At 42.7% G+C, this 15323-nt stretch overlaps 1 protein-coding gene across 3 annotated transcripts in view; it reads right to left on the bottom strand.

Annotated features, from left to right (window-relative positions):
- Positions 1-2137: 2137 nt before the first annotated feature.
- Positions 2138-15323, bottom strand: part of NFATC2 (nuclear factor of activated T cells 2) — a 226649-nt gene continuing 213463 nt past the window's right edge. The window contains exon 10 of one of the 3 annotated variants that reach the window (XM_069072423.1): positions 2138-5759. In XM_069072423.1, the coding sequence (XP_068928524.1) occupies positions 5698-5759 (62 nt within the window). In that variant the 3' untranslated portion in view covers positions 2138-5697. The remainder of the gene's footprint in view (positions 5760-15323) is intronic. The other 2 variants (XM_069072422.1, XM_069072417.1) reach the window with 2 other exon arrangements.

Genomic DNA, 15323 nt, shown 5'->3' on the forward strand with positions numbered 1-15323 from the left:
TGATAAGAGTGATTCTGACACAACTAACATGGCAACCAGATAATGGAAAGGTTGAAAGAGCTGCTATTTACCCTGTGCAACCTTGGGCAAATCAAATAACCTCTCTCATCCTCTCCAGGGTGAGATGTACCAAAAAAGACTTGGGGAGGGCTTTGAAGAGCAGGAGCAAGTTAGATGCTGAAGTAAGGTTTTTATAGAGATTGCACAAGGTTAGTTATAGTAGAGAAAAAAAACACAATTTGGTAATTATCAAAGAGGAAGTGTTTGGAAAAAAAAAAAAAGGTTAGGGCACTATTTTTCCTACTGCAATGTCCCTGTAGAAAGCACTAAACTTAAGGATTGCATTAGATTTCCTCTAGAATTCCCTTTTGGTTTTGTTTTTTCTAGGATTTTGCACTGTCCTAGAACAAAGTAGGATGGCTGGAAATAATGAAGTCTTCCAGAAAAATGAAGACAAGAACTTGCCCCTTTTAGAAAGGATTGTGACTGATAGAGAAACTCTGAGTCTGTCACACAGGAAGAAATAGTGAAATCTGGGAGGCCATAGTGAGAGGGAAAATGGGGATGATTTATAATGCAGCCAGCAATGAAAGCAGAGCGTGAAAGGAGAAATGAAATCCAGGCATGGAAAACTTAAACCGAGCCAGGATATCACAGAATAGTCGAATGTTCAAGCTGGAGGGGACATTAGAGGTCACCTATTTAAAATGCTAATGTACAGAGAAAAACCCATAGGCAGAGTAAGCAGTCTATATGGTATAATTTCAGTGGCCTGGCAAAAACTCTCTTTCCCTCAAATGTATCTTCAAAAAATTCACCAGTGTCTAAAATTCTACCATTTACTGTCTCATTCCTTTGGCCAAACTGTTTATACTCTGCTAAAATGAATATAGTTGGGGAAAAGATGGAATATCAAATCAGTCAATAAGCATTTATGAAATGCTTACTATGTGCCCTGTCCTATGCTAGTTGCTGGAGATAACAAAGACAAAAATGAAATAGGCCCTGCCCTCAAGAAACTTCCATCCTAGGGGGGGGGGGGGGGGAGTGAGACTACAATATATAGAAATCTAGGTATGTGCACACACAAAACACATACAAGGAAATGGGGTGGGGGAGGGCACTAGCAAGTGGGGCAGGGGGTAGGAGGTGAGCAAAGATCTCATGCAGAAGGTGATGGCTGAGCTGTCTTAAAGGAAACCAGAGATACCAAGAGGAAGGGTTGAGGAGGGAGGACTTTCCAGGCATTGGGGATAGGTAATGCAAAGACATAGAGGCAAGAGATGGAGTGTGGTTTGGGAGGAAAAATCAGAAAGCCAGTTTGGTGGAAGGAGGGTATGTGGACAAGAGTGTGAAAGGCAACATGGAGACAGGTTGTGAAGAGCTTTAAATGTCAAGCAGAGCCATTTATATTTGATTGGGAATCACTAGAGTTTATTGACTGGGGAAGTGACATATGTCAGACCTGAATAACCAGAAAATCATTTTGACAGCTCTCTGGAGGATGAAACAGAATTTGATTCACAGAATCACAGGATGTCAGAAGGCCATCCAATCCTTCCCATACCCAAGGAAGAATTTGCTGTACAACATATCCAACATGGCATCCATCCTTCAGCCTCTGCCTGAAGGTCTCCAGAGTAGTCCATTTCACTTTTGGATAGCTATGACTGTTAGTCAAAAACATTTATTAAGCACCTTCTATGTGCCCAGCCAAGGTCTGTGCCAAGGACTGGGGATAAAAGGGCAAAAGACAGTTCCTACCTTCAAGGAACTCACAGTCTAATGGGTAAACTATAACAAAATAACTATGTACAAAATAAGTTATATGCAGGATAAATTGGAGATTATTGAGAGAGGGAATTAAAGCATTAAAGGAGATTAGGAAGGGCTTCCTGTAAAAAGTGGGAGACTTTTTTTCTGGGACTTGAAGGAAGCCAGAAGATAGAGATGAGTAAATATAATGAGTAAAAAAATGCCATGATCAACATGTATTGTTGGGGGTGGAGGAGAACAGGGGCCTTCTTAGAAAATATAGTCTAGTAGGGGAGAAATCAAGGGGGAAGGACCACAATCTCTAAAATAAAGCCACATTGCCATCCATATGCTTTATTTTTTAAATTTTATTTTAAATACTTGAAGACTTGTCCCCCAACCCAGGATCAAAATGTAGGAGGCCCACACCTTGATCCTCTATCCCCACCCCCAAATTAAGCTGAGTAGAGCCCCATGAGTGAGGGAGGAGAGGAGGAAGTGATTGCTACCACCCTCACTCCTGGACCATCTCCCCATCAACCTCTTCAAACCTATCTTCATATAGAAGAGTGAAAAGATCTGAAAGGTAACCATCTCTAGGCTATGTACAGGGGCTCTGGGGGAGCCAGTGGCTCCTTCTGCTCTCTGCTACCTTCCTCTCTAGTCCTCCAGGAGGGAAGCAGTGGGAGGAGGAGGCCTTATTCCTCCTTCACTGGAGGGAGGCTCAATGCACAGAACTAACCACCCTCCCCACCCAACTTCCTGCCTACCACACCATTGTGCCTGAGGCCAGCTCAGAGCTGTCAGTCTCCTGAATTGGAGGCATCACAGGCCTTTCCTTTAAGATAAACCTAAATTTTCTATTTCTTTGTAAGTTCCACCCACTGGTGCAAGTTCTGTCTTCTGAACTGTGTGCAAAAATGCTTACCACCTTTTCCAAGTCACAGCTCTTTAAATACTTGAAGACAGCTATCATTCCCACCTCCACCCTTTAGAATTGGCTTCCCTGGGCTAAACACTGACAGCCCCTTCAATCAATCCTCACATCAAATGGTCTTGAGGCAGTAAACCTTGGAGTTCTCTCCAGCTTTTCAAAGCCCTTCCTAAAATATGGTGTCCCAAAGGAGACATAACCCTGGAGATCTGGCTTGGCTAGGTCAGAGTACTTCCATTCCCTTCATTCTGGACACTAGATTCTTTTTAAAGACCACACAGGCTCTTTTTTGTCATTTCCAACTGGTGGTTCAGCGGAGAAAGCATTAGTCTTGGAGTCAGGAAGACCTGAGTTCAAGTCCAGACTCTCTCAGCCTGAGTTTCCTCTTCTGTAAAATTGGGATAATAATAGCACCTACCTCCCAAGTCATTGTGAGGATCCAATGATACAGTACATGTAATGCATAGCTTTAAAGTTACATCAGTCTATTTTGGCTGCCATTCAACGCTATCAGTCATTTCTTATCAGTCCGAGTAGCAAAGAGCTACTCAACCATCTTTGCGTGTCCTGGCCTCCCCTGACCATCTGATGAAGCTTTATGGACCCCTTCTCAGAATGATTTTATCAAATGCATAGGATTACAAAGGAAACCAAAGGTCAGTCAAGATAAAGATGTGATTTTTTTTCCCCATCCAAGTTCACTGATTTCACCCTCCACCCACCAAAACCTGGTTTGTGGTCACCAGGTTAAGAACCCCTGCTTGATCAGGCCCTCTCCCTGGTTCCCAAACATGCTTGGCAAGTGAAGAGAAAGCACAGTTATCGGGTATTCCAGGGGCAGGGCACAAAGTGGGCCATCAGAAAAGCTCAGTAATTCTGTGAGAGGTCAGTCCTATCTTCCGTTATAACTTTTCTGAGGAGAAACATCTGAATCAGGGGCAATTATAGGGATATGGAGAGGTCAATGTGACCTCTGTAAGAGACAGTTCAGACACTGGCTCTCTCTTTATTTTGGAAAAACACAAATTGGGTTCTTTTGAGCCATGAAGCTCAGATAGGTTGGGGTTCTGCTTTTTTTTTCTTTCTTTCTTTCTTTTCTTTACCATTCTTTCACCCCAGTGGAGTGACAGCAAGGGAAAGATAGTGCTGTGAGACCTTTAAAATTTCTCAGATCACTTCCACTTTATCTACAAATAACCTAGGGGCCCTTTTCCATTCCCAAAGTCTCTCTCCTTGTACTTAGTCCAGAGTTTACAATCTGCTTTTAGACTTCTGTAAATAAAGCAGCCTCAGACCCTTAATGGCTACATCACTGTTCACTCAATCCCTCTCACCTTCAGATTCCCAATCTGCAAAATGGGGATAATAACAACACCTACCTCACAGGGCTATTATCAAATGAAATCAACATGAAATGTGATAATGAAACATATTCCATGAAATATGAAAACATGATCAAATGAAATAACATAAGTAAAGTGCTCTGCCAAGCTTAAAGCACTATAGAAATGCTAGCTATGATTTATCATGAGCAGCCTAGAATATTTCTAGGTGCTAGGGGAAGTGTGCTAGATGCTAAGACACCAAGTACGGGATTGGCGGAGGGTGTGCCTGAGGAGGGAGCAGTGTCGAGGCAAGCCTGGGGCCAGGACTGAGGCTTGTTCCTCTGCCCCGCTCCCCAGCCCCAAGGATCAGTGAAGCACGGGCAGCAGGCAGGCCAGCCCTCAGGCTCTGTGCCTGCAGAGGGCAGCCTCATTCTGCCCGGGTCTTTGGAGCCGATTCTGAACAACTTCCAAGAGGAGGGAGAGGGAAGGAAAGCCTTTATTTCCCCATAAGCACTGATCACATGTGCTGGGCATAGAGACCTCTTTCCAGATAAGCTTCACTTTGGCCTCAAACAGAGAGGCGTTACCTTTCCACTTTAGGAAGCCTGGGGTAGAGTGCCATCTTTCAGGAGGAAATTACATCTTGTATTCACTCATTAACATTTGGGGAATCCAGAAAAGCCCTTGCAGAGGCTGCACCCAAGAAAGGGTGGATTTTTTTCTTCTTCAGTTTCTTACACACTTCCCCTTTGGGGACCATGCCAAGAGGCTATCTTCTCTGGCTGGGCCAGAAGAGGAGGGTCGATGTGGAGCTGTTGAGAAATTCACACACATATAGAAAAATGTCTGTTGCAACATGTGCCTTGTCAGATGTCTCAGACCCAATGGTGAGGATTCTCTGGCCTCTCTTCCATTACCAGTATTCTTATGGCTCTCTTTCTCCAGGAAGAATCTGTGCTTCTGACTTGGTTTGTATCAGAATGGAACACGGTCTCTGTATTTGCCTGGGCACTTACTGGCACTAAGGATCTCTGAGAATTCACAGGTTGAATGTCTAGTTTCTATATGATGGCAGTTATACCTCAGAGCTAGTTACAGAAATAGTGCATCAATGTGGCCTCAGAACTTATCTGGGCACAGAAATATGAAGGAGGAGGCTCTTCCCTCTCTCCCTCCCTGTCCATCAATGCCACTGACTGACCAAGCTGCCAATCAATATCAGGCCAATCAGGGTACCATTTAAAAATGGTTGACAACTAAGGGCCAGGAGATCTTCCTGCTGGAGTTCCAAAGGAAACTGCCTCCACAAAACCCTGGAGTCTTGTGTCCCCTCTACAAATACACTAAGGAGGACCACCACTTCTGGTGTAAGGGCTCGCTGAGCCCTTTTCAGGGTTGCTCATCCAACTTCAGTGTCTACCCGGAACTAAATTCTCACCTTTGGCTCCAAGAAGCTGTAGCATGTGCATGGGCCACACCCCAGTAAAACTCTGTTGGCAGATAGGCTAAACCAGGCTGAGGGGAACTCTCAAACTCATTGGTGAGTTAGGGGGATGTCTACCCCAAGCATGTGAAGACTTCCCCCAACAGAATGGGCAGATGAGAACAATTGTTTCAGTGACCATGAAGGTGGCTGAAGCAGGCACTGTTGAGTGCTTATAATTTGACGAGACATCATAGACATCAAGATCCCAGGCCATAGCCAGTCATCCGGACTTTTTTCTTGTCACTGGATTTTGATGACCCTGGAAGAGAGAGGGAGGCTGATGACCTTGTGCAATTCTGCCTCACTTAAATCCAATTCACACAGTAATCAAGACATCACTCCATGATATCATTAGTCCTTCTTGAAAACAAAGGACAAACAACTCTATCCCTTGATATGACCCATTACTAGGGAATGGAATTTAATATAAAGCAAGTACACGCTGGAATGAACCTAAGGGTTTTATCTCTGTAACTCCAAGAGCACTGGGTTATAAAATGCTTTTTTTTTTTTTAACAATTCTATCACATAGACCTTAGAAATAGCCTTATAGGGGCAGCCAGGTGGCTCAGCGAGTAAGAGCACCGGCTCCAGTGTCGGGATGACCTGGATCGAATCCAGGCTCAGACACTCAGCACCCACCCAGAAACACCTGGCCGTGTAACCTTGAGCAAGTTACTTAACCCCAATTGCTTAGGGGCAGCCAGGTGGCTCAGCAAGTAAGAGCACTGGCCCCAGTGTTGGGATGACCTGGGAATCAAATCTGGGCTCAGATACTCAGCACCACACCCAGAGATAACTGGCCTTGTAACCTTGAGCAAGTTATTTAACCCCAATTGCTTAAAAAAAAATAGCCTTATAGTAGTTACCCCTGTAGAGTTTAGCACACTCTGCAGCCTGGTAACTAGCATAAGAAGACTCCCCTCTACCCCCAACCCCAAACAGATGGTTGCAGATAGTAGCATGGTATTGTTGCTGTTTCGTAATGTGTTGTGGTCAGACTGTCTCAAAGAATTAAGAGTCAGACCACCTCCAATCCAAGTATAGGCATTTACTGAGATTGACGCCTCTCAAGAAGCAGGCTAAGTTCCAAGAGGAACCAGCAACTTCAGAGAAAACAAGATAGATTTTTATAGGGTACAGATGCAATTATATAATAGAAAATATGAATATTAAAAAAGCAGAAGGGGTTTGTTAAGGGATTAGGTAATAGGGGAGCGGACCCAGCCACAGTGGAACTGTGCATACAATTACCCACAATGCATGTAGAAAAATCCATGGGGGGGTATGTATGTATGTATGTATGATAATGATATTATAATAAGCCTCTCTACACCATGAGTTCACTCTAGATCAGTTCTTTACTATTACTGTGCAGATTCCTACTTAAGGAAAGTCCCTTCTATTGTTTTGGGGTCCACATCCTGCTCCCACATCCTGGTGGTGCTGCTTTCTGATTGGCTGGCTATTGTGGTCCTGTCTGAGAATAGATGGATGTGGTTGTGGTTGAGTGTATGGACAAACCTGCTATTTCTGTGGGAAATATGAAGAATGGGTCTGGAGGCAGTGGCTAGCTAGAGGCAGTGGCTGGGATCCCATCTCAGGAACATGCCTGCTGTTCTGTGAGAAATATGAGTTCATGGACGCATCTGTTGTTCTGGTGAGCAGTGAGGCATATATGAGGAAGTTAGGGTATTGAGTATGTGCATGTGTGTGTGTGGGGGGTTAGTGGCTAGATAGGGGCAGTGGTCCTGGTGTTCAGTGGGGCCTATAAGGAAGTCCTAATATTGGGGTTGGGGGCAGCTTTATTAGGATTCCATCAGTGTGATAGGGAGAACAGTGAATTTGGAGTTCATTTATTATGCCATCTTGGGCATAGCTTGTATTTCAGAGGGTCATTGAATGTCAGTCAGAGTTTAGAAGGATCCTAGCATACAGCTCAACCTTATACACATGGTTCAAAGGAGGAAACTGAGTCAGATCAAGAGAGGGGAAGTGACTTGGCCAATATCCCATCACAAAATTATTGATAGAGCCAGTGACTGCACCCCATGGAATTACAGGATAATTTGCTCAAAGTATTTGAAACTACAATCTATTAAGGGAGGCATTATGCTAGGTATCTGGGATACAATGATAAAAATGAAATTGTCTCTGCCCTCAAAGAGCTTGCAATCTATCAAGGAAGATTCGTCCATAGAAGGGGATCCTAGACATCATCTAGTCTAGCTCCCTTATTTTAGAAATGAGGAAATGGGGATATAAAGAACCTAAATGGCTTACCCACAGTCTCTAAGGTAATAAATAGCTTAATTAAGACATGAATCCAAATAAAATCACACATCTAGAATTAGAAGAGACTTAGTCCAACCCTCATTTTCAAAGGAGGAAAGTAAGAAGCTTGCTGAAGATGAGAGAGGAAGGAAGTTTCAGGGAGTAGGATTTGAACCCAGGTGCTCTAAGCCCAGAGCCAGACTCTCTTTGCATTGTACTGTGTTGCCTCCCTGACTTTCCACGCAGAGGTCATTGTACCATGATGCATGAGAGACTACTTGGCTGCATACTTAAGCAAAACAATGAGTTGTCAGATGTAGCCCAGCAATCTCTGGAGGATCACCCTTCAGACATGGGGTATGGAGGAAAGGGAATGGAGGAGAATTTCCTAAGGCCCCCATCTGGGCCAGTCAGTCTGGGTGTGTTGAATTAACTACATCTGCATGTGAGCTGAATCCAAAGCATCTACAGAGTGATTTATCCTTCTCGCCACCTGATTTGTAAGTTCTTGCCAATGAGTGGCTACAGGGGCAATTAATTGTGAAAGAAAGTAGGGAGAACCTTTGTTTTTCCTTTGAAAATTGGCTCATAACCTTCAGTAAGTAATTTTTCTTCTTCCTTAACACCTTCTCAATGGAAGCAACTTGGTGGTTTTCAAGTTAATCATGTTCAGAAAAAGAAAAATATTGCCCAAGTTTAAAAATCTTCAAGTTGTTATAAAAAAGTTTTGAATGATTTTCTGGGCTGTGGAAAATATACCTTTTACTCACACTTATAAAAAGCACTAGACCAATACCCAAGAGAGCTTGTGTCTAATCCTAGTTCTGCCACTAATAGTCTGCCTTGGACAAGTTACTTCCTCTATCTGGGTCTCAATGTCTTTATCCAAGAATGAGGGGATTGGAGTAAATAGTCTCTAGGGTTTGGTTTTTTTTTTTAGCTCCAACTACTATAGGTTTTTAGAGTTATAAGGAGCCCTAGAGATTATCTAGCCCAACCCCCTTATTTTACAGATGAGTGAAGAAGAGTTTAAGAGACTCACCCAAGGTCACACATTAAGTTGATTACTGGGTCCGAATTCAAATTCACATTTTATAACCCCAAATTGATCATTCTTTCCTCTAAACCATGTTACCTCTTTTGTCCTAGGGTTCTTATTAAGGGTCCTTCATAGTTACAGACTATAAATGAGGGCTATTGCAGGAATTTTATACCATTGGGCCCAGAAATAGTTGAAATGTTTAAAAATAGAGAGAGAAGATTACTTTTCTGTGTCTATGAATGTCCCTGCCTGGTCAAGCTATCTATCAGAATCAAGCTAACCCCAAAACTAGTAAAAAAGGATTGCTAAAGGGTTCAATGTGGATTACCTGGGTAGCCAGCAGGGGCAAAGGATCCAGGAATAATAAAGGATGCTGGCTGCACATTCCCTGCAACAGTCCCCTTCCCTATTCAACAAAGGGACGACAGGCATCTGAGGATCCAAAGTATCAATTGATGCTTCAGAAATGCCTCATCCAAATGAGTTTGGGATCAGAATGAGGGCAGGAATACAAGAGATAAAAGACACATTTGAACACTTAGTCAGTGCCTGCTGCGGCCTTGGGAACCGTAGGTGGTTGTTGCTTTTAAGGAACTTTTAATCCAAGTATAAGAAACAGAAACATTTCAGAACAGCTTGTAAACAAGCCACAACTTGGCCAATTCAGACTGAAAAGCAAGAGGGAATTATCTCTGCTCAGTTTCCTTAATGGTGTTTTTTCCCTGTACTCTGAATTCTGATAGTCTATCAAAATTGCACAGATTTGGCAATTGCCTAGGAAAATAATGAGGTCTAAGAGAGACAGCTTGGAACAATGAAAAGTATGTTGTATTTGGAGCTAGAGATCTGGGTTCAAATCCTGATTCTGTCTCTTCCTTCCTCTTGGTGTGACTTTGAATAAGCAATTTAATCTCTCAGGGACTTGGTTCCTCTTTGTAATACCAGGGGGTTGGAAAAGACCTCCCAAGCTCAAAATCTTGGATCCTATGGGGTTATCCCTAGGAAGGCAAGAGCACTTGCCTTGAAAGAACTTCAGAAGGAATTAGTGTTCATGACCTTCAAGTGTTCAAGCACTTGCCCACACACCAAGGTGTGGGGGCAAATTTACATAATATTGTATGTTGCATGCCCATTACCAAGTTACTATAGACTGAATGCACTCCTGGCTTCCGCTAGCCTCTTCTTGGCTCCTGTGATTCTTGATTGATTGTTTCACCTTCAGACCTGGTTTCTGGTGGCCTGTTTGCCCCTGCAGTCCTATTCTTTACCTGTGGTTCCATCCCCTGCCCTTCAAAAAAAGGAGGGCTCTGTCAACACTAGAGACCCTGTTCACTTACAAACCTGAGAACCAGGACAGAGTCTCAAGAGTAGCTACATGCAAAAGGAATGGATAAAAGCAAGGAATGAGGGGAAGGGAACTAGCATTTGGATAGAGCCTACACAGGGCCAGGCACTGCACTTGTATACAAGGGCACACAAGACATACTAATATATCAGAATGTTGGATTGGTAAAGTTCCACAAGCCCAGGGGTCAGCATGAAGGAGAGAGTCTGCTCATTTTTCCTCTACCCCCAACAATTCAATTCCTATGCATCTCTCAAGACCTAGTTTAAAAGCCACTTTCTTGATCAAGTTGTCCTTGATCCACCCTACCCCCACCAGCCTAAATAGAAAATGGCTTCTCCATTTTCTAAAATTCCATAGTCCTTTGTTTCTGAATTCTTCCATAACACTTTACATTTGCCTTACAATATGCCTTATGATATATAGATATAGATGTTACACATACAGACATAACATAGACACAAATGCACACATAGGTATGTGTGTGTGTGTGTATATATATATATATATATATATATATATATACATGCACACATATATGTACATACACTTTTTTCTTTTGCATTTTTTTTCCATTCTCCAGCTAGGTTGTAAGCTCTCTGAGGTCAAGCATGGTGTCATATTCGGTACTAAATACTTTATTGATAGCATCTCATTTGATCCTCACAACAACCCTAGGAGGTGGGTATTGTTATTTCCCCCATTTTAGAATTGAGGAAATAAAGCAGAAGTGGATTAAGTGACTTGCCAATACAGCTAATGTTACCTGGCTCTGAATTTTACCTTAGATCTTCCTGGTTCAAATCCAGCCTTAGACACTTATTAGCTGTATGTTCCTGGGCAAGTCACTTTACGCTCTTTGCCTCAGTTTCCTCATCTGTAAAATGAGCTGGAGAAAGAAATGGCAAACCACTCCAGTATCTCTGCCAGGAAAACTCCAAATGGGGTCATGAAGAGTCAGACAGGACAGAAATGACTGAACAACAAAAGAACTCCAGGTCATTTTGCATGGCTTAGTTGTTTCCGGGCTTTTGCTAAGCAAACCCTTGGCAAACCTTGGCTGAAAGGTAATGATGACTGCTTGCTTAACTATCAGGGATAAGGGAGTATGGATGAATGGTGTGACTGACCAGATGTGCTATGGCTGAGCACACCTCAGTTTATGAAAAGCCACTGAATAAAAATCTCAACATAAAACAAATTGAATTGGGTTCACTAAATGTTTGGTGAGTTGAATTAGGTGCTTTACTAAATAAAGGTCTCCTATAAACCATAGGACTCACCAAATATGTTTAAAATAGATTTTAATTTACAAAAATTCAATCCACGAGGCGGCTAGGTGGCACAGTGAATAGAGCACCAGTCCTGGAGTTAGGAGGACCTGAGTTCAAATCTGGCCTCAGACACAAAAAACTAGCCATGTGACCTAGGGCAAGTCACTTAACCCCAATTGCCCTACCTTCCCACTCCAAAAAAGAAAAAAAAATAATTCAATCCATACGCAAGTTGTTTGGAACACATGCTTTATGAGGAGAAGACTGTCCCAATATGCTCAACCTACATTCTTTGATAGTTTGAGGTTCTCTAGTGAATATAACTTGAAAGTGTTATGACTAACTTGCTGTGTGACCCCAGGAAAATCTCTTAATGGATCCAAGTCTGTGTCCTCATCTATAAAATGATGGGAAATAAAGCAGTATGATGGAAAAAGCATGACGATGGAGTCAAAGGAATTATCTAATACTTAACTACATATGTGAACTTGGACAAGTCATTTAACTTCCCTGAGCCTCAGCTTCCCCATGTATAGAATGAGAGAATTGGACTAGATGGTCCCTGAGGTCCCTTCCAATTCTAGATCTATGATCCCAGGGTGAGGTTAGACTAACTCTTCTCAGTCTGATAGCTAGTGTTCTAGGGTCCCTTCCAATTCTGACATTCTTGCATTCCACATTCCTTTTGTGATATAGTGGCTTGGAGTCAGAAGACCTGAGTTCAATCCCACTTCAAACACTCCCTAGTTGAATGACCATGGGAAGGTAATTTAACCTCTCAAAGCCTCAATTTCTCCACCTGTAGAATGGGGATACTGATTATTATATCTTGCAGGGCTATTGTGAACAAAACACTTTGCCAACATTAAGGTGCTACACAAATGTGAGATATTACTTCCAAAGGATCCTTCCAGCTTTAGCAGGCAAGATTTCTTCCTGTTCTAGTGTTCTCTGTTCTAAAGTCCCTTCCAACTCTCATTTTCTATGTTCTAAAGTCTCTTCTTTCTTTGGTATCTTCTATATGTTCTAAGGTCCCTTCAAGCTCTAACATTCTACAATTCCATGGCTCCAGAAGCCTGCATCATCTTCCTTGCTGTAGAAATAAGGGAGGCAAATAGCCAGAAGTTTCAGCAAACTGAGTTGGTTCATGATTTCTTCCTTAGGAGCATGAGGGAGAAAGAGAGGAAGCAGTCACTGGTTCATTTTTATTTTTCTGTCAAAGACAGAGAATAAACTTCTTTCTTTCTTAGAAACAACAGGAACAGCAAATGAGTGACCCTGATCTACCCTCAGGACTGCCTACCATTCTTTTTGCCTTAGGCAGTGTCAGTCACTAGAGTGAAAATTTAAACAAGGGCACACAAGACATACTAATATATCAGAATGTTGGATTGGTAAAGTTCCACGAGCCCAGGGGTCAGCATGAAGGAGAGATTCTGCTCATTTTTCCTCCACCCCCAACAATTCAATTCCTATGCATCTCTCAAGACCTAGTTTAAAAGCCACTTTCTCCATCAAGTCTTCCTTGATCCACCCTACCCCCCCCAGCCTAAATAGAAAATGGTTTCTCCATTTTCTAAAATTCCATAGTCCTTTACTTCTGACCTCTTCCATAACACTTTATATTTGCCTTACAATATGCCTTATGATATATAGATATAGATGTTACACATACAGACATACATAGACACAAATGCACACATAGGTGTATACACACATACACACATACACACACACACTTTTTCTTCGTCTCCCTTCTCCAATTAGGTTGTAAGCTCTCTGAGGTCAAGCATGGTGTCATATTCAGCTCTATAATTCCCCCCCCCCCCTGCTCAGTAGTGTCCAAGACATAATAGTTGTTCAGTAAATGTTTGCACAATGAATGAAGACAGGCATTCAGTGTCTAGAGGGACCATGGCAGGACTGGAATGGAAGGGTACAGAAAATAGGATGGAGACGTGCTGAAAATGAACTTGTTTCTACTTCACAATTTCACCCAAGCCCAGACCTGGCTGTGTTACTGGGCACTGTCTGCCCCCTGAGAAGCCAGTTCTGTGTCTGCCACCAACCTCAGACTGGTGGTGTGTCACTGAGGTTGGCCGCAGAAATGACAGAATGCACTGAGGTTTCTAGAGCAGGGCCAGGCTTAGCTCTTTTCCCCAACCACACACTCTTTTGTTCCTTTTCTGTGGATAGGCCTGGTACTTGAGCCCCACTCATTTGGGTGGGAAGGGATTTAGTCATGAAAGATGCCATGCTGTGACCTAGATACAGATGCTTGGGTGCTCTTCAGGAGTAGCTGGACCAGACCCCCAGAATGAATCCATGTCATTTCCAAGGCCCTCAGGCACTCAAATCCTCTCTGAGACTAGACTAAGGGGGACAAGTCAAGCAGTCATCACAGTGAAGGAGATAGTTGTGGCAGTAGCTAGAGGGGGCTGCTGAGACAAGTTAAGATATTTTTTCAGGATAGGGGAGACAGAACTTATTGCAAAACCAAGGAGGGAGGAATTGAAGATGCTAAGGAAGAGAATGGAGTCCTCCATAAATTGAGAAGAATTACACACATTTGAAAAGGACAATTTAATACAGTGGCTAGGTGGCGAAGTGGATAGAGCATTGGGCCAAGAGTTAGGAAGACTCTTCTTCTTCAGTTCAAATCTGATTTCAGACACTAGCTATGTGACCCTGGGCAAGTCACTTCACTCTGTTTGCCTCAGTTTCCTCATCTGTAAAATGAATTGGAAAAGGAAATGGCAAACCACTCAATATCTTTACCAAGAAAACCCCACATGGGGTCATGAAGAGTTGTACTTAACAACAACAAAAAAACAACCCTGAAAAGTACAATGGATAAAGCCCTAGGTGTGGGGTGAAGATGACTTAGTACATTCACTAGCTTTATGAGCCTGGGCAAATCACTGGGTTTCAGTTCTTGATCTGTAATCCAAAGGAGTTGTACTACATGGTCCACAGGATTGCCCCCAGCTCTAAGTATGTCATCCTATGCCATAAGACATCATCTGAAACTGGAGCAAAAACATGAGAACTCAGGTGTAGACACAGAGATTCAATTTAATACAAAATTAATACAAAACATTTATTATGTACCTACTGGGCAAAAAGTCCTGAGCTAGGTGCTGAGGATACTAAGAAGAAAAGTGAAGCAATTACTGCCCTCAAGAAGCTTACGGGTCAATAGAGAGATGAATGTATCTACGAAAGAAAGTATGATAGAAGGTGGTGTGTGATACAGCAAAAGAGAAATCTCAACAAAGCACTCTAGGATAGTTGAGAAAGGGAGAGAGATCACTTCATGTGAGTGAATTTAGAAGTTTGAGCCAAATAGTCTTCATCTTCTTAAAGACGACAGTTATTCCTTTGGGAGCTGTGTGGAATGTCTGGGAAAGATAAGACTGCCTGGGTGCCAGATAAGAGAAGGTCTGGAATCATTCCTTTGTGTATTGGATTGCATGTCATGTTTGTCCTTCTTTCTTGAAGAGGACCATGACATCAGGGAAATGATGACATGACTTGCAGTTGACTTTGATTTGAGTGAGGGAGGGCTGTGCAAGGTGACCAGCCTCACTTTCTCCTTCAGAGCCATCTGGGTCCAGTAGCCAGATATTCATCAGGATGACTGGATATGACCCAGGATGCATTGGGAGACACTGGTCCTTGTAAGCTAAGGTTTTTTCAGGTTCTCATTTTGCATGAGGTAATGCCCATTCAGTGAATAGGTCTCTTTAAGAAGTTAATCAAGGGGATGGCCCCTTTAATCAAAAAAGAAAAAAAATCAAAGTGCAAATGTACATATTAAATAGTAATGGTTTCTCTTTTGGCCAGGAAGCCTTAGGGTCTTTTATCTCCCAGTTTGATTTTCTTTTC

Source organism: Petaurus breviceps, unplaced genomic scaffold (genome assembly GCF_028583685.1).
Source record: "Petaurus breviceps papuanus isolate PSGF00001 unplaced genomic scaffold, PetGlider_PUasm1.0 90847, whole genome shotgun sequence".
Lineage (NCBI taxonomy): Eukaryota > Metazoa > Chordata > Mammalia > Diprotodontia > Petauridae > Petaurus > Petaurus breviceps.